General features: G+C 44.1%; 1 protein-coding gene across 7 annotated transcripts in view; it reads left to right on the plus strand.

Moving 5' to 3' along the window:
• The window catches only part of SCN8A (sodium voltage-gated channel alpha subunit 8), a 177,710-nt gene that overhangs the window by 128,833 nt on the left and 25,857 nt on the right, over window positions 1–23,020 (plus strand). For all 7 annotated transcript variants that reach the window (XM_032348254.1, XM_032348253.1, XM_032348255.1 and 4 more), the window contains 7 exons: window positions 4,515–4,753; window positions 11,259–11,432; window positions 13,467–13,823; window positions 17,214–17,684; window positions 18,204–18,321; window positions 18,858–19,012; window positions 22,295–22,468. In XM_032348254.1, the coding sequence (XP_032204145.1) occupies window positions 4,515–4,753; window positions 11,259–11,432; window positions 13,467–13,823; window positions 17,214–17,684; window positions 18,204–18,321; window positions 18,858–19,012; window positions 22,295–22,468 (1,688 nt within the window). The remainder of the gene's footprint in view (window positions 1–4,514; window positions 4,754–11,258; window positions 11,433–13,466; window positions 13,824–17,213; window positions 17,685–18,203; window positions 18,322–18,857; window positions 19,013–22,294; window positions 22,469–23,020) is intronic.

Here is a 23,020-nt window from a genome sequence, read left to right on the forward strand (position 1 = left end):
CCAGCAATAAGTTCCTGAGCTAAGGAGATTCAAAACTATCCTGATGTCCTTGGGACAAGTTATTTTTTAAGTCATTTGAGCCCAATACCACTTCTACTCTGAGAGAGAGAGAAGGTGAGAGAGAGTGTGTGTTCATTCATTCAGTGGGGTTGTCTGTGATAAAGGGAGAATCCTCAGAAAGGAGTCCCCTAGATCACATTTACATTACCACCTGTGAGCAGTGTTTTAAACTATACCTAGACTAATCTTAAGAATGTATCAAGTAGGAAGAATTTGAGTTAACTGTTTCAGCTGCCTGAACATTTATTCCTGTTTTCCTCTAATTTTCATCGAGGTCATCGTCTGAGAAAATATCTCTAAGCTTTGTAGTTTATACTTTGAGATAACTGCAGAGCATAAGAATTTCAAGCTAAGAAGCACTAGCTTAAGAACCTTGGCTAATTTTATTCTTCACTTGGAGACAAGAACAGGATTTCTCTGGATATCTGTGGAAGTTGAGAAAGACAAAAGAAAGAGAAAGTTGCACCTCCAACAGGCATATTTTATGACTGGCACCGACATCAGAATGGATGAACTGTTGACGCAAGACCACAGTTAACTCAGTTGATTACTCAAGGGGCCCAGCACAGGGTATAGTAAAAGTAAATGCACCAGAAATGTTTGTTAGACTGACCCTTGCCGTGCTTGGAATGGTGGGGGCGTCCATGCTGCGGGCTTCCCTTTGAAGGCCTTGGTGCTTCCATTCCTCTACTGAGCTGGTAGAAACCAATGGAGGGGTAGCTTGGTCTTTTTCTTCTCCCTTCCTCTTTTCCCTGTGCCCTTCTTTCTCTTCTGTTCTGCCCTCCTCATTCTCTACCCTCCACCCACCAGCGCATATATGATAAAAAAAACAGACATAGGGGCAGCTCAGGGGAGAGAGAGACAGTCATAGTTGTGTTCCTGAGTAGGAAGCCATTCCTCTTTTTTCTCCCTTTTCTAAGTCCTAATGTTCACATAGCCTTTCACTGCGCAGACATTCCCCTATCCCCTCCCCTAGTATTCCACTCCCTTTGTTAAAGCTGATGAGACAGAACTGCTGTAAGCAAAGAACAATGAATGGCTGGAGCTGAATAATGTGAGAGGGAATTAAAGGACATTAAGAAAGATCCTTTCCTATTTAACTGCTGGTCCCTGTATTCAGTGATTGCTACAACATGAAAAGCCAGCATTGAATAAATAATTGTTCCTGCTTCTCAGACCTTCTGTTAGGAAACTCTGACATAATTTTAATCTTTGGATTACCAAACCAAAGAAGCAGGCTTCTACTTACCTGATCTCTTAGAGAGCACAGTGGAGAATTCCAGAAGCGTGTAAATAAGGAGAAAATACTGCCCGTAGTGTGTCCCCCCCCCCATCCCATTGCAGACATGATCACCTGGATCCAATGAACTCAGCAGAATTCAGTCAGCAGAGCCATCAGCTTGGGGCTAGTTCAGAGGACTGGGGGTAGAGTGTAAGCAGACTACTATAGTCTCACTTCTCTGAGCAGTGAAGCTATGGGAGAAGAGGAGGGAGTTGGTAAAGTAAGAATGAAGAAGTGATGGTTCTCAAGTAAAACAGGTTCAAAAACTGCCTCAGAGAGATGACTGGCCAGAGCTGTTGGCTGCCACAATTTGTTGACTCACTCTTGTGTTCAACTGACCAGCCCCAAGTGTCAGTCAGCACTATTACTTACCTGCTGTGTATCTCTTGTGGTGTGGCTGTAAGCTCTGTGAGGGTGGGGACTTTGTTCATCAGCATGTTTCCAGGACCTCTCACACTGTAGTTGTTTCAAAGCAGTTGAATTGAACTGAGAGAAGCCCTGCCTTCAGAACCTCATGGTCTAACTAACACCACCATCTTGGCGGAACTGTGAGGCCCTCTCTGAAAAGAATCCCCAGCACCCCTGAGATTGAGACTACAGTAACCTCTCTGAGAATGTCCAGGAGCAAAGTAAGGGGAACCCCATTAACCTTTGGATATTTCTTTGGAAATATTTTTCCTCAGACAAAATTCTTAGCTGCTTCAGGCATGTGGGGTCAATAACAGTTTATATCAAGTTGTGAGTCACCTTATAAATATCTGTTGTCACCTAACTGATCCTTTCTAGCTCCTAAAGCTCCATGTTGTCTTATTGTTTGTGGAACCCGAAAGATTATCCTGAGATCTTACCTGAGAAAATGTGGGTAAGATCCCCAGTATCCCTGTAGGAACCTTCTTGGTGACCCATAGGGTAGGGAAACCCCTCTTCAATATCTGGCAGAGACTTAGAACCTAGTGCACCATACAACACTGCAATTGTGTCTACTGTCAGAGACGTGAACAGTCGCTGCTTTAACCTCCACGTGCCAGTGAATAGACATTTGGAGAAGGGAGGAGATTAAAAAAAGGAACGGAACCAAATTTCCAAATATGTACTGTAAGAATTTATGGAAATAAGAGAACCTTTTCATTTTCTTTTTTTGGTTAGAAAACTAAATTTACCTTGGGAAGGGAGGGAGTTCTATGAGGAAGAAGCCAAAGCAAATTTTCTTCACAGACTTCCTTTCCCACGCAGACTCCCACGTGGCGCTTACTGTGGCCCTTAAATCTGAAAAACCAAGGCAACCATTTTCTTAGCAACCAGGGAGCCAATCAAAAGCCCAACCAAAGCACCCCATCTAAATTAAAGCCATCACCATGGGCACCATCCAGCTGGTTGGAAAAAGGGAAAGTAGACTAATTTAAGGCAGCCATCTTGTTCTTGGTGAAACGCTGGGAAACTTTTTTCTAATTCCTTGAATGATTTGATTTTGTCAGCAGAATTGGGTTGGGGTGTGGGATAGATGCAGTTATATTCAACCCCATGGAACCAAGACCTTTCCTCTAAGGATTATCATGCTGACAGGTTTTCAAATCTCCATCTCTTAAAGAACATCCTTGGAGATCAAGGACCTTGGACTTTTGTAATTCAGGCTATTATAACTCATACTTTACTTGAGAAGGGCTTTGTTGCCTGTGGTCTAGTGCCTGGGCTGTTATGTTTGCCCGCTAAATGGTTCTCTGGCTTTAGTGTCTAAGGGTCCTTTTTCATCTTTGTTTTGTGAGTGACCCTGAGATCATCTTGGTCCAGTGATATTCAGTCTATGTCCAGGATTCTAGGGAAGTGCCTCAGGGAAAAAGGAAGTCCGCCAGACTGGGGCTCCTCTTCCTGCCTCTACTATAGCAGTTCCTGGCTTATCTGTTTAGTGTGTTGGGGATCACGTAAGATCTTGTTGGAAACTAACCAGTTCTGTTTCTAAAAGCGAGAGAGCCAGACTGAAAGAAGATAAGAAAAAGGAAAGAAGAGAAAGACCAAGGGAGGGAAGGGAGGAAGGAGGACGAAAATGTCTCAAGAAGGGAAGAGAGGGGAGATGAGAAAGAGGAGGGGTAGGGAGAGGAGTGGGAGTCCCGTGCCCACCTCAGCTGTGAGTTGTGAGCTCACTGACTTGCACTTCTTTGGGACCGGAAGAGACGCCCTGCACAGGGTAGCCGGCCACCCACGCTGCCTGGGCTGCCCAGAGAATGAATGCTAAGAGCAGACGCTTCTGTGACCTTTACTGTAGGCCAGGGTGCTCTGAGGTGCTTTCTGTCTTAGCGCATTCAGTTCTCTCTGACTGAAGAACGGTGCCCGGGTTCCCCTGCCCAGCAATGTCTGAGCGGCCAGGTACATCTGGCTTCAGAGTCTGTGCTTGCAGCTGCTTCTCTGATAATGATTTAGGGATACGATGTATAATCTAAGACTTACCGTTTACCAAGGACCTGCCGCGTGTCAGGCGCTGTCTGGGCTGCTTCACCACCTCGCTAACTCCTCAGTCAGTGCATGAGGATTACAGGACTCGTTTAGCCCTCCAGCCTATAAAGGAAGTGTCATTTCAGATGACGCAAAGAAGCATAGAGGACCCAGCAACTTGCCTGAGATCACACAGTTTTGAGTGCTGAACCCAGTCAGACCGGGAAGTCAGACTCCAGAGGCCAAGCTCCTAACCATGACACTGGGCTCCCAAAACAGACATATCAAACCCCAGTTTATAACCAGATCATTGTTTTTTTTGTTTGTTTGTTTGTTTTTTAAGATTTTTATTTATTTATTTGACAGACAGAGATCACAAGTAGGCAGAGAGGCAGGCAGAGAGAGGAGAAAGCAGGCTCCCTGCTGAGCAGAGAGCCCGATGCGGGCCTCGATCCCAGGACCCTGAGATCATGACCTGAGCCGAAAGCAGAGGCTTTAACCCCCTGAGCCACCCAGGCGCCCTAACCAGATCATTGTTAACAGGGAACTGACCTGCGACTGCCCCTGCTTCCTCTTTCCCTTCGTGAGAAAGAAAACAGGGTGGGGGGCGGTGACTACACACTCAGGAAGGTCAGCACTCGGACCACCTTTCTTCTTGTGCTGAATGGAAGTGATAATGACCCAGCAGAGGGTGAAGAGCAGCCCCCTTTGTTTTCTCACCGTGTTTGTTCTTTACTCACTACAGAGCTGGAAGAGTCTCAAAGAAAGTGCCCGCCGTGCTGGTATAAATTTGCCAATACTTTCCTCATCTGGGAGTGTCACCCCTACTGGATAAAACTGAAAGAGATTGTGAATTTGATTGTTATGGACCCTTTTGTGGACTTGGCCATCACCATCTGCATTGTCCTGAATACCCTATTTATGGCCATGGAGCACCATCCCATGACACCACAGTTTGAGCACGTCTTGGCTGTAGGAAATCTGGTAAGATGGAACACTGTCTCCGGATTTTATGATCCGAACATGTTTTGCCTGTAGGACATCTTTTTTCCGATACTGGAAGCTGGAGTTTAGTTGCAAAGAAAGTAAGAGTTAATTGGAAGACAAATGCTTCCACATATGGCGTAGCCCCAGCCGCTTCTGCTCACTGTTGTGATCCCTTGGCTGTTCCCTCTTTCTGCAGAACTTTGAAGACGTCATTTAGGAGCTATTGGCAGAAAACCAGCCATGGTGACAGAATGGGAGGCATGGTGCAGTGGGTTGCTTTCAGCAACCTGAGCCAAGGACTTCTGGATTTTCTTTCTCATTCTGTTTCTCACATTGATTCCTGCATTACTCCAGCATCACTTCCCCTTTCACCTTCAGTAACAACCACCACAAAATAGGGGAGCTCTTTTAGTGCATTAAACAGAACTATAAATTTGCCTGCACTGTCATATCTTAATTATCCATATGGGGCCTATCTGTGGGAAACTTAATTCTAGGCTGGCTTCCCCCTCCCATCCAACTTCTGGGCTCTCATCCAGTTTCTACCGTTAGTTGATCTGTGCCAAATTTATTTTAATGTTAGCTGAAGTCATATATTTAACTTATTATATTATTTAGAAGATAAGAATGAGGTGCTTTGTTTTGTTTTTAATAGGTGGCACAGTGTATTCTGAAGTCAAATAGTTGTGATTTGTGATCTGTTTTATTTCTTTAGTCCAAAAATCAGGAGTTGATTGAATTTTGGTAGATGGGAAAGATCTAGTTGGAAAGAATCTTCTGGGTCATCTGTGCTTCGTTATTCCTTGGGAGTTTCACCATGAGCAAGTCAAATCTAGTGGTTTGTTACCTTTTGAGTATGATCCCTGCCTGATGTTCTCCTTCTCCCTCCCTCCCTCTCTCTGTATACACACACACACACACACACACACACACACACACACACACGTGTGTCTGACGCAAAGAGTATTTACATTAAGCCCTAACATACTATTAGAGTGTTATAATATCATTTTGAGTTTTGATTATGAAAACACACATGGCAAAGGAGAGATCATTTATCTGGTTAGTTCTTGTAGCCTATCACGTTCCCTGGTACACATCCGAGATAATTCTGTGGTCTTTCTACTCTGCACGTCGGAGTTAGTGACATGCTTCAGGCTCACTGCTTTGTTATAAATGCTCGTGTGCCACCTGATGAAAATATGGGTCATCTTGAAATGGGACACTCTTGTAGGCTGTCCAGGAAATCTGCTGACTCTGAAGGGTACCTGATAGTGGGCTGTGTCACTCGCAGACCAGAAACTTGGCCACCGCGCAACATTTTGAAAGAATCAACAAGATGATACAGATATGAGCTTTATCTTATTAGCCAAGACTTAAGTAATGAAAAATATAGCTTGATAATTTTGTTGTTGTTCATGGTGGAGGTGGTGGTATTTTCCCTGAGATGTTTTGTTTTTCTCAAAGTCTTTACTTTTACTTGCTTTTTGCAAAGCCAGTCCTTGATTTTGAAGGGAATTTGAGAGGTCTTTTCACCTACCACCAGCAGAATTGCCCTCAGACCAGACCAGCAGATAACACCATTTTTCCCTTTCTTAAAAATCTGTAGAGACTTAGGGTCACAGCTAAATTAGAGTTCTGAACATTCAGAAGACTTTGCTCAGAATCATCAAGAAGAAAGAGGAGAGAAGGGAAGGTCAGCAACTAATAATATTCAGGGACTTTTTGAAGCAAGTCAACCAAAACCGAGTTCTAAAATGGGAAAACACTCTGGGGGCAAGAATTTTCAAGTGATTATAAAGAAAGCATGCAATTAGTAGTGGGGATGGAAAACAGTGAATGTTTCAGGACACTTTGGACTGGCCAGTAGATTCGAGGTGAGCATGAAGGGAAAGAAATGAAGAATGGTACCTAGATTTGGAAGTTTGGTAGCTAAGAGGGAAAAAGGATGACTAAAGAAGGAATAGGTTTGAGGTTCAAAATCAAGAGTTCTGTTTTGAACATACTAACTTAAAATATGCTACTCATTTCTAACCACAAATGTTTGCATCTATAAAACAAGGGTAATACCATGTCATCAGTATTTGGGAGGACAAAATGAGAACCTATAGAGAAGTTTTTGGAATAGTAAAAAGCACTCTACAAATCATAGGAACCGTATTAGTGTAATTCAGTAACTTGGACATTTTTTAAAAAAAATCTAACGGGCTTTATTAAATGATTCATGAACCAGGCAGCAACCCATCTAACAAGCAGAGAAGAGCTCCCAAAGGCTTGGACATCTAGAGCGAGTCTTTGAATGAATCTGAGAAAAAGATGGAAAAGAGTGAGATTGACCAGCTTGTGAAATAGGGAACAGCCTGTCTCACAGCTGGAAACCTAAGGACTTCCCACAGCTGGGACGGTGACCTGAGCTGTGTTTGTCCATAGATATATAGATGGAGGTTTCTGGTGGGAGAGGAGAATAGTTTGCTGTAAAGTTTGCTGCCTCCTCAGTCCTCCCACAAGGAAAAACGTTAATACGAGGAAGAACCTTAAAGATAATTTTATCCATCCCTCATGTTCCATAAAGGAAATGGAAGCCCAGTTTGGCTATGTGACTTCTACACCTTTTGTGTTATTCAGGAGATAAATGTAAGGATTCTTTTCTTGCCTTTTTTTGCAACCATTTGAACACAATAGTGAGTTTAAAAGGTGTTTTGTTTTGTTTTAAGCAATCTCAATCTTGGAGAAAGGTTTCAGGTACGGTCTAAGATGGTGTTCTGGAGAGTAAGCTGCTGACACAGCCTCTGAGCCTTCTGCACGTGTGCTTAATGAACAAGTACGTTCTCATGCAAAACCGCAGTACGGCCACCACACTCAGGAAATTCCCATGCACCTCACAACCACTGCGTTCTCGGGCCCCTTCAGGTTCTGCCAGAAATCCCAGTCATGTCCTCTGTAGCAAAAGGATGCTGTTCCAGTCTCCTGTGGCATTCGGTTGTCCTGTCTTTTCAGTCTTCTTCAGCGTGGCGGACTTTCTCAGTCTTACATCAATTTCTTGACCTTGAGACTAGGGGAGACTGCAGGCCAGTTATTTTATAGAATTCCCTCAAGTTCAGTTTGTCTGATGCTTCCTCCTGACTAGACTCAGCTTACACATTTGGTGGGAATGTCACAAAAGTGAGGCTGACTTCTCCTTGCACCTACCAGATGGCATGGTTTCCATTTGTCCCAAATTGATGGGACTCGGTCAGTTGATGAAGGAGGTGTCTGCCAGGCTTCTCTCCTGTAAAGTTACTCTTTTCCATTTATAATTCCATTTTAATTAGTAAGTATTTGTGAAGATGTTTTGAAATTATCTTAATTTACTTCTCTTCATTAAACTTTGGATTTATTCATTTATTTATGTCAATGTAGACTCATGGCTTTTAGTTTTATCTGGTGGGTTATAATCCATTATCATCTAAATGTTTAAACCATTCCTGATTTGGCCACTGGGCGTTCCTTCAAGCTGGTTTCTGGGTCCTGTCAACATATCCTCATTACCTTTTATCCAGTATCATAGAATAGTCCAGCCTAATTTTGTATTTTTCCCATCTCAGGCCTGGACCAGCCATTTCTTAAGGAGCCCTCGTTGTTGTAGTGGAAATAATAATTAGAAGTCAAGATCTATTGGAGCAATGTTAATGACTGGGCCCTCTCAGTATGAAGCTGGCTGTTTATCCTAGTCCAACATTACCGGGTTCATTCTGGTATCTCCGTTTCTATAGTTGTAACTCCTATGACGAAGAAACCTGGTTGCCTCTATTTCTAGTTTATTTATTTGATCAAAAAGCACTGTTACGGGGCACCTGGGTGGCTCAGTGAGTTAAGCCCTGCCTTCGGCTCAGGTCATGATCTCAGGGTCCTGGGATCGAGCCCTGCATCGGGCTCTCTGCTCAGCAGGGAGCCTGCTTCCTCCTCTCTCTCTCTGCCTGCCTCTCTGCCTACTGTAATCTCTGCTTGTCAAATAAATAAATAAAATCTTTTAAAAAAAGAAAAAAAAAAAAGCACTGTTACCTCTTGCTGGGTGATTGTCCTCCTCACCCTTTTCAGGCTCTGGCTTCCTATGCTAGACCCCCAGCATCCACACCAGTGTCCTCCCTGTGGACCCTCTCCCCACACTTCTCAGGCCCTGACACCCCAGTCCCAGTTTCTTTGAGAAATGCTACATGAGAGCATAAATTCCTAGGTGAATATTTGAGGACACTCGCAAGTTGACTTTTATGTACAGCTGTTGGTTGATATGCTGTTTATAATTCTGTGATTATAATTATAATTCTTATCATTCTTATTTTTTCTCCTCCTCAAGAGGCAAATTACCACAGCGCAAATTAGAATGGCATCATAGGGATAGCCTTAAACCTACACTTTTCCATTTGTAAAAAAAGTGTTCTTTCATACCAGCAAACCCCAAAGATGGCAATCACTGTATGATGAAAGAACATGGTTGCTGACCTCTGTCACAGGCATTTCTACCCGGCATCTGGGTGCCATGCATCCCACTGAAAAGCAACAGTAACTCTGCCATCGTTGATTTTCTTTTAGGAACCAGAGTTCCCACAGTGTAAATATTCCATGGTCAGTTAGCCAGTGCTTATGACTGAGCATTTCCTGTGTGTCCATCAGAACCAGTGGGACAGCAAATCCAGTCTTTACTTAGTGTGCAGCAAGCAGGCTGACATTTCTGTAGAGAGAAACGTTCCCTGGGTTTATGCTGAGGGAAAATGGCTATCAGGATTTGCTTAGCTGCCCTCACAGTGATGTTCCGTGTGTAGATGCGTAGCAGGCACTGTGAACTTTGATTTTGCTTAATTGGATCTCTCTAGGGATTATTTTCTTTCAGTTCTAGAATACTGCATCTTCAGTTTAGGAAAATGGGGGGCTGTGAAAAAGTACGCAGACACAAAACCTTTCAGCCCTTATATCCATTTTTATTTCTGTCACACCGTTCTGTTTTATCATTCCTATACATTAACTGGGTCTCTTTCCCAACAGCATCTGTAATCTAAATATTTTTGACTACTTCCAGTTCTGTCCTCAGACCATATCTTCAAAGTTTTCTTTAAACTGCTTCCTTTGTAAACTTGGTAACCAGGTAGTTGCAAGCTATAATTTTATTATGAGTTTAAAACCCGTTACATATGAAGCCTTCCTCTAAAATCATAATATTTAGTAAGAATCTGATGTTACTCAGTAAGAGTCTGATGTTATGTGGTTCGCTTAGGATGAGGGTCTTGTCAAACCTGGCATTTGTGGGATTTTACTTTCTTATAGTACATTATGTTACCAAGTCCTGTGGGATACAGGAGGCATTGGGAGACATGGGGTGCTCTGAAAGGTAGAAAAGTTAGGAGTCTTATGACACTGGGGAGAAGTCATTCTCTTACCCAGATGGACTCCTCACTCAGTGGGGAATCTGTTTGAAATTCTCTCTCTCTCTTTATCTCCCTCCCGCAGCTCACACTCTCTCTTTCTCTAAAATAAATATATTTTTAATAAAAAGAAAAGAAAGTTCTTGACATACTCAGTAGAATTTTATACAAGCAATACAAATGGGAATTCAGAAGACTATGCAGAAACATGGATTGAGTTATGATAAGTAAAAAGACCCAAGATATTATGTACTCTATGATTTTACAACTCTGTCAAAATATATATGCATTTGAAAAAAACCAGAAAGGGAATATAGAAAAAATGATAGTTGTATGAGATGATGAGACTATACTTTTTTCCTGTATTTTGCACACTTTTAGCAGTGTTCTGTTGCTTTTACAACTCAAAATAAGAAACACGACAGCGTATGTCAGCCTTCGATAAGACACATAACATTGGGAGGCCTGGGTGGCTCAGTTGTTAAGCGTCTGCCTTTGGCTCAGGTCATGATCCCAGGGTCCTGGGATCGAGCCCCACATTGGGCTCCCTGCTCAGTGGGGAGTCTACTTCTCCCTCTCCCACTCCCTCTGCTTGTATATTCCCTTTCTTGCTGTCTCTATTGAATAAATAAATAAAATCTAAAAAAAAAGACACATAATATCAAATCAGGAATAATGCTGTATTTTTTAAAGAGAATTACAGTTGAATGGAGGGTGTTTTTGGTTTTTGGTTTTGGTTTTTTTTAGGCAAACACCCCAAACATAAACATTCAAAATGGCTGCTGACCCTTTAGAAGGAGTCTGTCCCTGTGTGGTCTTCCTATTGCTTAAAATAGCTTGTTAAATGCATTCTTGAGCAATGTGAATTAGGTGTTTCTGGCAACAAAGATGAGAACATTGGGACTGAGTACTTGAATCAAGAGGCAACAAGGCTCTCCTGCCCCATGTGGAGTAGTCATGGGACATCTAAGTGCTGATGTCCTCAGATGCACAGTTTAAGAAGGCTAGCTCTTGTGGCTTCTTGGACATATTCTATCCAAAGATAATGATAAAGGCATTCTCTTTCTCTTATTTCTTTTTCTTACCCCCTGCCTTCCCCTCTTTAGGTTTTCACTGGAATTTTCACAGCAGAAATGTTCCTGAAGCTCATAGCCATGGATCCCTACTATTATTTCCAAGAAGGTTGGAACATTTTTGACGGATTTATTGTCTCCCTCAGTTTAATGGAACTGGGTCTAGCAGACGTGGAGGGGCTTTCGGTGCTGCGATCTTTCCGATTGGTATTCCATATTTCTCCAATTTCTTTTTACATTTCCTATCTTGCAGCTACTAAAAAGTTTTGCATAAGTTAATTTGATGATTTAAAAAATCCTTAACTATATTCTACTCACAATTTCTGTTGGCAATTTATTGGCTTAGATACTAAAATCTTGAAAAAAATTTTCTGCTAAATGCCCAATATAGAAGTTAGTTTTTAATGTTAGTCAACAGAGGTCAATTTTAGGAAGTTCCTCAGAAAATAATGGTTAATCTAAAAGATGAAAAAGAATTCCTAAGGGCTATTTTGAGGTCTAATGAATTTGCTAGTAAAGCTAAAGTGGATTTTCTCCTTGTTCAAAGAGGTCTCTCATTTCTTCCATCATGATGACCCCTTCCAGAAAACAGGAACAAAACAGTATTTTTTAAAATGATATTGAAATTAACTGTTAAACATTGGCTTTTTTTCCCCATAACATTAGCTGAGAAGGATTTTATAATGTGCCTGAGAAAACTAATGTTAAAATTATTAAAATGACTTTGAAACAGTTAATGATACCCTCAAAATAGCTTCCCATAAACACAGGCATAAGCTCTGTCCTGATTAAGTCCCTTGAGAAGCTTGAGTTACTTTGGGGATATCCCACTCAAAGCATCAGAACTGGCTTAGGTTTTTCTCTCCTCATCGGGAAAAATACCTTAGCACTTATAACTGAAAGGATTTTGGTTTTTTTCATCAGGATATTCAGCATGTTGAAAAAAGAGAATTGGAATAAAATTGAATTATTTGTAAAGCAGAGGTCTCACTCAGTCTCAGTCCATCTGGCAAGTTTCTGGAACCTCTGTTTACTAGTCTTGGGATCTTTACTAGTCTTAGGATCCAGGCCACAGTAGACTTTTTGAAAATCGTTCTTACTATCTGGAAGATGGGATGAAGGAGTAAGAGATGGAAGCCTGAGCACTAGTATTCCTAATAATTTTAAGAACCGGTCAGGAAGGGAAAAAATATGAATGATCCAGATATTCATACAGAGAAACACCTGGTAAATCTTAAACTCTCAGATAAGACTCAAGCTTTTAATAGGAAAAAAATGTTCCACTCTGTGCTGTTGCCTTCTACCAAAATTCCTATTATGTCCTGTGTTAGTCATTAACTTATAAGATCTGAAGATGACCTCATCATTATTATTTCTAGATAATGAATTATATGCATTATAATTCTAGACTATTTGCTGAGACCTTATAAATCATTTATTACAGAATATAGAAATCTCATAACTCAAGTTTGTCCTCTGAATTAATATCACTATAGGCCCTCCTCGTAAGATGTTTGATATACATGGAACTGCACCTACTAGGGCTTTGTGCTTTTCCTCCAAATTATACCAAGCATATTCCACAGTTTCATATCAGCTATTGATTATTTACTGGCAAGCAAAAAGAGAGATACTTAGAATTTTTACATGATTTTTTTAAAGAGACAGATGATTTATTTTTCACTTTCCTTGCCATCCTGATCTTTTGCTTCATTACAACTCAACATTTTCCTTCATATGTTCTTTGAGATGTCAAGGAAAAATCAATAGCAAAAGGATATATTCATGTATGGGTTCTTAAAAAGTGGATTGAGGGATGCCAGTGTGGCTTAGTTGGTTAAGCGTCCAACTATTGATCTCAGTCAGGTCTTGATCTCAGGGGCGTGAGTTCAAACCCCCTGCTGGGCTTTGCACTAGGCATGGAGCCTACTTAAAAAAAAATTAAAATTTAAAAATAAAACATAAAAAGCAGTTTGACTCAGACTAATACAGGGGGCTAGAGGCAATAATCTTGGTTCCTAGTTTAAGTTTTTCATGTACTGTGAAATTAATCCATTTTGCCTGTCTGTGCCTTACATTCTCCCATTTTAGTCTAAGATAGTTAGAAAGTCCTGGGAATTTCCCAAGGTCGCTCAGTAAATTTAAGCTCATCTCACTAATTTTGTATGTTTTTATTTTAGCCATGCGGAAGATAATGGATTGAGTATCATTTGATTTTTGTTTCAATTTTTTCCCCCTTAGCTCCGAGTCTTCAAATTGGCCAAATCCTGGCCCACCCTGAACATGCTGATCAAGATTATTGGAAATTCAGTGGGTGCCCTGGGCAACCTGACCCTGGTGCTGGCCATTATTGTCTTCATCTTTGCTGTGGTGGGGATGCAACTCTTTGGAAAGAGCTACAAAGAGTGTGTCTGCAAGATCAACCAGGACTGTGAACTCCCTCGCTGGCACATGAATGACTTTTTTCATTCCTTCCTCATTGTCTTTCGAGTATTGTGCGGGGAGTGGATCGAGACCATGTGGGACTGCATGGAAGTGGCAGGCCAGGCCATGTGCCTCATCGTCTTCATGATGGTCATGGTTATTGGCAACTTGGTGGTTAGTACTAACTTGTACAACTTCTCATTCTTTGCCCAAAACATCATACCCTTGACCCAGAAGCCCAATGGTCCTGGTCCTACTAGTGTTCATGCCTGTGCTAGTTTTTATTCTTTCTTGGCTCAAGAACCCTAAGGTACAAATGAAGGAAAGGAAACTGCTCTTTACAGAGGCCTGCTGAGTCATAAGCCCCACAATCTGTCACCCCTTTTTCATAGCTATGGAAACAAACCTCAGCAAAGTTAAGTGACCTTCCTGAAGTCAGGCAACTAATAAATGTCAGGGCTTGTATTAGATCCTGTACTACAAAATCTATGCTCTTTTTACTACAGAAAAATTCATTTAAATTCAGAACTTCTCAACTTCGACACTGTTGGCACTTTGGGTTAGATAATTTTTTGTTGTAGAAATGTCCTACAAATGTGTTGTAGGATGTTTAGCAGCTTTCCTGACCTCTACCTTTTACTGGCCAGTAACCACCCCCCACCTTCCCTAAGTTGTGATAACAGAAATGTCTCCAGGCATTGCCAACTGTCCCCTAGGAGGCAAAATTGCCCTCCATTGAGAACCACTGATCAAAACCGATGGAGGGTTTTATCTAACTTGTATAAATGGTAAATCACTTTTTTGCTGTACTCTGACCTGTCTGCCTGCTGTCTTCTGCCTCTGTATGTAGAATATTCACCAACAGAGATTTTGACGTCATGTTTCTCAAAATGTGGTCAGAGGACTAGCAGCAATGAGATCACTTTAGAGTATGTTAGAACCTTAGGCCTCCCCCCAGAACTACTAAATCAGAATCTGCATTTTTAACTGGACCCCCGGTGATTGACATGCACACTAAAGTTTAAGAAGTACTTATCTTTCAGATCAGGCCCAATCCAACTTGCCAGTCTAGAGCAAGGGGGGCTGGAAGAAGGCAAACCCAGAGGACCCCCTGTCAGCTCATCCAGAGAAGTTCTCCTCCTTTTTGTGCCAGAGAAGCATGCCAGGAGGGGGTTCCTGCTCACCAGCCTCTGGACCAGCCGTGCCACCCTATTCTTTCCTATGATCTGTAAAAATGGACACTGTGATGTTTCTGTAATCCCTTCCTTTCTCCATTTCTGATCACCCTTCCCTTGTCCTACTCCCGCTAGACTTCCCACTTCTTCAGTGAATGCAGCTCTGCCTCCTGGTACATAGTGGCATCCACATTTCCCAGCCCTGGCCTTCCCATCCGTTCTCCATCCTCCTCTTCTCACTTGTCTCTGCGTCCTCTCCCCGTTACTCTACAGATACCTGAGCACATGACATTACTTCTGCTTCTGGTAACACCTTTCCAGGCTCCCCTTTGCTCAGTCCTTCTGCCCACCTAGTCTTTAGGAATCTGTGACTAGAAGTCTCTTCTGACTCTCTTCTCTCCCTTCCCAGTAAACAGTCTGATGCCTTTCATACACCTTAATTAATAGTATTTCTAAGATCTTCCCCATCCTTTCCATGCCTGTAACCTATCCAGTATTTCTGTAAATGTGGTCTGAAAATCACAGCCACCCAATTTTCACTCATTAAAACAGGCGGTCCCAGGCCCTATACCAGATCTTCTGAATCAGAACCTTAAAGGTGAGGCCAAGGCAATACGTATTTTTTTCATGCAACCTCTCCCCAGATTTTCAGGCATGCTAAGGTTTGAGATTACAGTAGCCTAGTCCAGACCCTTATTAACTCGTGCAAGCGACAGCTCTAACTGTATGTAGCTGGTAGGAATGATTTTCTCAAATCTCTATCATCTGTTACTCCTCTACTCAAAGACCAGTAGTGAATCCAGTTAAATAAAATTCAAATTCCTCAGCCTGGCCTTCAAAGCCCCTTCCAACTCACCCTCATTTTACCAACCATACTCCTTTATAATTCTACAAATGGCCCAAATAATTTGCATACATATAGAGCATTTATTGTTTCCATTTCCCCCACTCTACCCATACTATGATCTCCACCTAAAATGTATTGCTTGCTCTTCTTCAGAAGTGTGACAAAGTAAGGGCCATGTGTAAATCAAGAAGTGAACACCTCTCCCAATTTGTAAAGTAAGTCTTAATAAAAATAAATTAATTAATCTTAATGTCCAATGTGGTAAAATAGACTATTAAAACATAAATAAATAAAGCCTGGCTTTATTTAAATAAAGCTTGGCTGGACATTTAGATATACAACAGGACACAACAGTCACAATCACTGTCTTGTTAAACTACTTTATTTTATAAATGTTAGGAAAACAAAGGAAATTAATTCTTAAGATGACATGAACTGTATTTCAGTTCTACTTTCTTGATTTGTTGTAGGAAAGCATGGCTCTCCAAGCCCAGTTGTTTTTTTCATGTGGATTTCCAACACTTCCCCTGCCCGTGAATACATGGCATCTGTTTCTTCTTAAATCCTCCCAATAAGCTGTGTCCATCTTTATTTTCTGTTTGGGAAGATTTTTTTTCCCAAAATGGATACAGTTTTTGCTTTTTCTGATTGTAAGAAAAGCAATATATTTGTGGGTACCTATATATGTTTGTAAAACTATAAGAGAACCAAGAAAAGACATATTAACCGTATATTACAACCAAAACCAAACAAAGTTCCCACTTGGTAGAAAACAATATGGAAGTTCCCCAAAAAATTAAAAATAGAACTACTATATGATCCAGTAATTTCGTTACCAGGTGTTTACCCAAAGAAAACAAAAACACTGATTAGGAAAGACATACGCACCCCTATGTTTATTGCAACATTGTTTATACTAGCCAGGATATGGAACCACACCAAGTATCCATCCATAGATAAATGGATAAAGAGATGGGTGTATCTGTATACAGTGGAATATTACTCAGCCATAAAAAAGAATGAAATCTTGCCATTGGCAACAACATGGCTGGACCTAGGGGGTATAATGCTAAGTGAAATAAGTCAGAGAAAGCAAATAGCATGTTTCCACTCATGTGGACTATAAGAAACAAACAAATGAGCAAAGAAAAAAAGAGACCAAAAAAACCCCAAAACAACAACAACCCAGACTCTTAAATACGGAGAACAAACTGATGTGTACCAGAGGAGAGGGGGAGGATGGGTGGAAGAGATAAAGAGGATTAAGAGAATGCTTATTGTGATGAGAACTGAGCAATGTGTAAAATTATTGAGTATTGTACACCTGAAGTTAATATAACATTATATGTTAATTATACTTCAATAAAAAAAATTTTTTTAATGCCCACTTAGTGACATGAGCACTGTCAAACCAAACACGATAGAAACTCTTGTGCCTGTCACATGAATCTGTGGGCTTCCAGTTTTAATCCTAGTTTAATGGCTGACTTCACGTCATACTGTCTACATTCACTGTCCTTTCTCCTAATGCCACTGGTACAGGTGCTGAACCTGTTTCTGGCCTTGCTTCTGAGCTCCTTCAGTGCAGACAATCTGGCAGCCACGGACGACGATGGAGAAATGAACAACCTACAAATCTCGGTCATCCGGATCAAGAAGGGGGTGGCCTGGGCCAAACTGAAAGTGCACGCCTTCATGCAGGCCCACTTTAAGCAGCGTGAGGCCGATGAAGTGAAGCCGCTGGATGAGCTCTATGAAAAGAAGGCCAACTGCATTGCCAACCACACCGGTGCAGACATCCACCGGAACGGTGACTTCCAGAAGAACGGCAACGGCACGACCAGTGGCATTGGCAGCAGCGTGGAGAAGTATATCATCGACGAGGACCACATGTCCTTCATCAACAATCCCAACTTGACCGTGCGGGTGCCCATTGCTGTAGGCGAGTCTGATTTTGAGAACCTCAACACAGAGGATGTTAGCAGCGAGTCGGATCCTGAAGGCAGCAAAGATGTAAGGTCCCAGTCTAGAACCCAGCCCTGATTCTGTGTGGGAACAAGTGGCCCTGGCAGTTCCCGGGACTGGTTCAGCTGTGGGCTGGGTAGGGAGCTTGGGGAATAGCCAGCCAGGTTTGAGATCCAACCCTAAGACCCATTGTCATTCTAGACCTCCTCTGGGTGACCTAGTTTCCTGAGATGTTCCTAGATCTGTCTCCGTCACTGCCGGCTCATCTCAGTCAGAGGCTGGAGCAAACCCTCCAGTACTTCCCTGCCAGTAATCTGTCTGAGCCGCAGCGCTGAGACCCACCAATAGCCACCTTCCGTTTCAGGTGGACCCCTCATCTGTGAGCAGTCCCGACAGAAGTTTTGAGGGCCCTCTGGTAATTGTTTGCCCCTCTGCAAGCGGATGGTGATGAGCTGGTAGTAAGAATTGCAGAGAGTCCTGTCTGGTCCTTCATCAGTGTCCAAGGTAGAGCGTGGAGGGGAAGTGTCACGCAGAGCTGGTTAAACTCCCTTTTCTTTGCCACTCTAGAAACTGGATGACACTAGCTCCTCTGAAGGAAGCACCATCGATATCAAACCCGAAGTAGAAGAAGTCCCAGTGGAGCAGCCCGAGGAGTACTTGGACCCAGATGCCTGCTTCACAGAAGGTGCAAAGGGGCAAAGACAGGGGAGGGGCCATGGCCCTGGCACTGCTTGCAGATTTCTGCCGGGGCCAGTCGTTGGCTCCGCGTGGGGGCTCCGTGGCCGTCCTTAAGAGCTCTGTTCCCCACCTCCTCCTCTAGAAGCCAGTTGATATTGTTTCGCATGTTTGGTTCCTACCTAGAGCGAGTTTCTATTTGCAAACATTTCTTTGTCTGTTTTCTCTTGGCATCAGCCCAAAACTTCCGATAGCAAGGCCTATTGTGGCTTGCTGTGGCTGTGTCTGCCTCCTACTCCCCTTTTCTCCTCCCTCTCACTGCTTCTTTGGAGGACATCTTCCCAATTCCAGAGGGCCCTGTCCCAGTAGTGTTGCAGTGTAGCCCTAGCCCTGGCACCCTCCGTGGCTGAGGCAGGCCTTCTGATTCAGCCCCTGTGCTCCTGGCTGTGTGGTGGGACAGCGGCTGCTGGGGTCAGGAGGCCGAGGAGGGGTCATGTCTGGGTGGGGCCCGCTCCTGCTTTGACCTGCCTCTCCTGCTGGTGCCAGGTTGTGTCCAGCGATTCAAGTGCTGCCAGGTCAACATCGAAGAAGGGCTTGGCAAGTCTTGGTGGATCCTGAGGAAGACCTGTTTCCTCATTGTGGAGCACAACTGGTTTGAGACCTTCATCATTTTCATGATTCTGCTCAGCAGTGGTGCCCTGGTGAGTCCCAGGGAGAGGACGGGGAGGGATGGGCTGGGAAAGGCTTTGTAGGAGCTGGGGGAGGGTCCAGGTGGGGCGCAAGCCCAGTGCCTCTGAGAGCACCGATGGCTGTGGCCCCAAGCATGATGATCTGCCAGAGTGCTTTGGCCTGATGTTTTGAGCTTTTAGGATTAGAATCCACTTATCCACATACTGATCTTCTTTACACTCAGTATGACACCTCTCACATCTAAGACCCCCTTTCTATCAGGATGAGAGCACAAATTATCTTCACTGCTTAGTTTACCCCGTTCTAAGCAACTTCCTCAAATGATCTTCCCTTCTTCACCTAGTATCCCAAATATCTTGTTCTTTACTTTTCACTTGCCCCAGATGGGAGAGAGGTTGGCTTCCCCTACCCCATCTCCCCTCACACTCTGACTGGTTGGGAGAACTCATGGCATTAGCAGATACTTAAAGAGCCAGGTCTCTGGTGTAAAGGCTGTTCATATTCACAGAGTTGGAAGTGCTTCTCATTGATCGGTGAGGCTCAGGGGGCACTGGACATGCAGGCTCCTCCCCTGTGGGAGTTCATTATCTGGGCTTTTGCTTTTATTTTAGCTGGCTTATAACTGAGGAGACCTGGACAGGGTCAGGAGTGAGGGAGTTGTTCCCCAGTTGGATAGATTTGAGGATAGTAGGCACTTAGAGACATGGCATATTCTCCTTGCTTGAGTTAAGGGAAAGCTGAAGAATGCAGAATTTTGAAATGCTTTCAAAAAAGGCAGGCACATTCATGTAGGGATAGAAGCAAAGCCTAATTTGGGTGCAGAAAATAGCAAGAGAATGTTAAATTTAGTGTTAAAGATCCTGTAGGAAGGGCGCCTGGGTGGCTCAGTGTGTTAAGCCTCTGCCTCCTGCTCAGGTCATGATCTCAAGGTCCTGGGATCGAGCCCTGCATCGGGCTCTCTGCTCAGCAGCAAGCCTGCTTCCCCCTCTCTGTCTGCCTCTCTGCCTACCTGTGATCTCTCTCTGTCAAGTAAATAAATAAAATCTTTAAAAAAGAAAAAAAAAGATCCCGTAGGAGAAGAAGAGAAGAGAAGCTAAAATGGAGGCAGTAGGTGGCAAAGAAGAGCCCGTGGGGAGTGGGGGGCCAGAGGTGGGGGGATTATGCAGGCATGTGGCAGGACAAATGCAGGAGGCCAGATGGCTTGGCAGCCTGGATCTGGGTGAGGAGAGGGGTTAGTCACACTGTCCTGCCTGTCCTGGGCCTTTACTGCCTCCATAGGCCTCCCTCAGTGCTGGCTGAGGGGCTGTGCAGGTCCCCGTATAACAGGACGATCTCTGCCCACGGGAAAAGGGAGGGCCAGACTCAGGCCAGAGCCAGGAGAAAGGTATTTTGTGACTGTTATCATCACTCTTCCTCCAATCTTGTAAACAGAAACCCAGAATTAAGGAACACACCTCATCTTCTGACTCTTCTCTTTCTCATTGCCAGAAAAAAAGAAAAGCAGAAAAGCAGCAGTGAAACAGAAGTTCTGAACCTTCTTTGCTGCTCACCTTTGATAGTTTCTCTTTATTGTAGATGAATAAAATGGGGCACTTGGCTCGGTACTTGAAGACCCTGTGCAGTTAGGAGGCATGAGACCCAAGAAGAGCAAAGTGAAGGGGTGCCTGGCTGGCTCAGTCAGTTAAGCGCCCGACTCTTGATTTCAGCTCAGGTCATAATCTCAGTGTTGTGGGATCAAGCCCCGCTTTGGACTCAGCAGGAGTCTGCCTGAGATTCTCTCTCTCTCCTTCTGCCCCTCACCCCCTCTCCCAGCTCACGCTCTCTCTTTCAAAAAAAAAAAAAAAAAAGCGAAGTGAAGCCACAGCTAAAATGTCTGAGAGAAGCAGAGAGTGGGGATATGAAGGGACTTTGGGTGGGAGTGGTGGATAGAGCTGCCAGTTACCGGAAGCTCAGTCGGGCATCTCACACGTATTGGGTGACAGAATGAATCTCTGCAAAGAGAGGTAAGGGGAAACTTGACATGGAAGCTGTTGAGTAGTTCACTGAGCAGAGGGGGGGTTATTTGTACAAAAGACCCCTGAGAAGAACGATGGACCATGACCTCTCCCAGCTGCCCAGTGATGGAACTGGAGTATGTGATGTGCCTCCTTGTTGGAAGTGTATCTGCAGCAGCCCGATTCTGTCCTTCCTTCTGGAACAGTCCAGAGCAGGACCTCCCATTGTAGGACACAGGACTTTTGATCCCCCTGTAGTTTTCTCTCACGTTGCAGGACTCCCTGCTCTCCCTCCACAGCCCTCCACCCGAGTCATGGGAATGTTCTACCTTCGTGTTAGGAAGTCACTTCATTCAGGAATTCCAGAGAGAGAAAGTTGGACTAAGATTTTCTTCACCTGAGTGTCTCCCAGTCCTGTGACCCTCCCCCATATCTGTAGCATCAGGGGCTGCAGGGAGAAAAGATTTTATCATATAAGCATATAGAGTGTCAGCAAGGACACGGAGAAGCTAGAACCCTCAGACTCTGCCAGAGGACATGTAGAACGGTGCCACCACGCTGGAGCGCTGGTTGACGGGGCCTCAAAAACTGAATCCTACAGTCACCACGTGAGCTGGCCGGTCCCCTCCTAGACATTATACCCCAGAGAAAGGAAGACATGTCCACATAAAACAGATGCACGAATGTCCGTAGCAGCGCCATTCACAATAGCCAGAAAGTTGTCCGTCAGTGAGGAAGGTAGACAGACTGCCATACAGCAACCACATTGGAGTCTTCTTCATCGGTCAAGAGAAACACAACACTGATGCGGGCTGCAGCATGGATGAACTTGGAAACCTCTGTGCTCAGGGAGAGAAGCCAGTCACCAGGGACCACGTATCGTCTGATTGCCTTTATATGAAATATCCAGAATGGGCAGATTGGAAGAGAGGAAATAGCATAGTGGTTGCCTGGAACTCATGGGATGCAAGGAGGCCAGAGGGTGGCAGCTAGAAGGTGTGGGGTTTCTTTTGGGGGTGGATGGAGACACTCTAAACTTGATTGTGTGATGGATATACAAGTCCGAATGTACTGAAAGCTTTCGAACTGTACACTTGAAATAGCGGCATCATATGCTGTGGATTGTATCTCAGTAAAACATTTTTTAAGAAGTCACTTGTGGCGGGGGGTGGGGGGATGAGAGAGGCAGGAAGCCCAGCATAGGCCAGCCGCAGGGGGAGGAGCTGCCGAGGGGTGGGGGCCTTCCCAAGCTGCTTGCCTCCCTTCAGGCACCTTGGGCAGCCACTGCTTCTCTTCCAGGCCTTCGAGGACATTTACATCGAGCAGAGAAAGACCATCCGTACCATCCTGGAATACGCCGACAAAGTCTTCACCTATATCTTCATCCTGGAGATGTTGCTCAAGTGGACAGCCTACGGCTTCGTCAAGTTCTTCACCAATGCCTGGTGCTGGCTGGACTTCCTCATTGTGGCTGTACGTGTCCTGCTTTCTACTTCCCACCCCTTCTCTTAGGGAAACAAAAGCAGGGATGTTCCTTCCTCTAATGGCCAGAGTTGCCTGGGCACCCAGGATGTCGGACAAGATCTAGGTGTAGTTTGGGGGAAAGCTCCTGTCAGAGCACTCAGAGCTTAACTTTAGGCGAGGGAACTCTGAAGTCCCCCCAGGGTTAACCAACCAGCTCTGGGCTCTGGTGGTTTGGCTTGGAAGAGTCAGAGATTAGGAGCGGGAAGTGGAATCGTTGGTGCCAACACCCCTTGTTATTAGGCTGGGAACAAACAGTTCTTGCCCTGTGCCAGCAGGGTGCCCTCTTTCTGGTGCCAGGGGAGGGGTGAGGATGAGGAGGGGTACAGGTGTGGGGGGGATCTCGGTAAAGCTCTCTCTGCTGACCATTCCTATGGATACTTCCATCATCTCAAGGCTTCGCACCAGACTCCTCCGAACGAGTCCGCCTGTCCAGAAGCAGTGGTGTTCACACTGAAATCCACACCCCTTCCCACACACTGCCATTTCCACAGTGGTGATCAC

Source organism: Mustela erminea, chromosome 6 (genome assembly GCF_009829155.1).
Source record: "Mustela erminea isolate mMusErm1 chromosome 6, mMusErm1.Pri, whole genome shotgun sequence".
Classification (NCBI taxonomy): domain Eukaryota; kingdom Metazoa; phylum Chordata; class Mammalia; order Carnivora; family Mustelidae; genus Mustela; species Mustela erminea.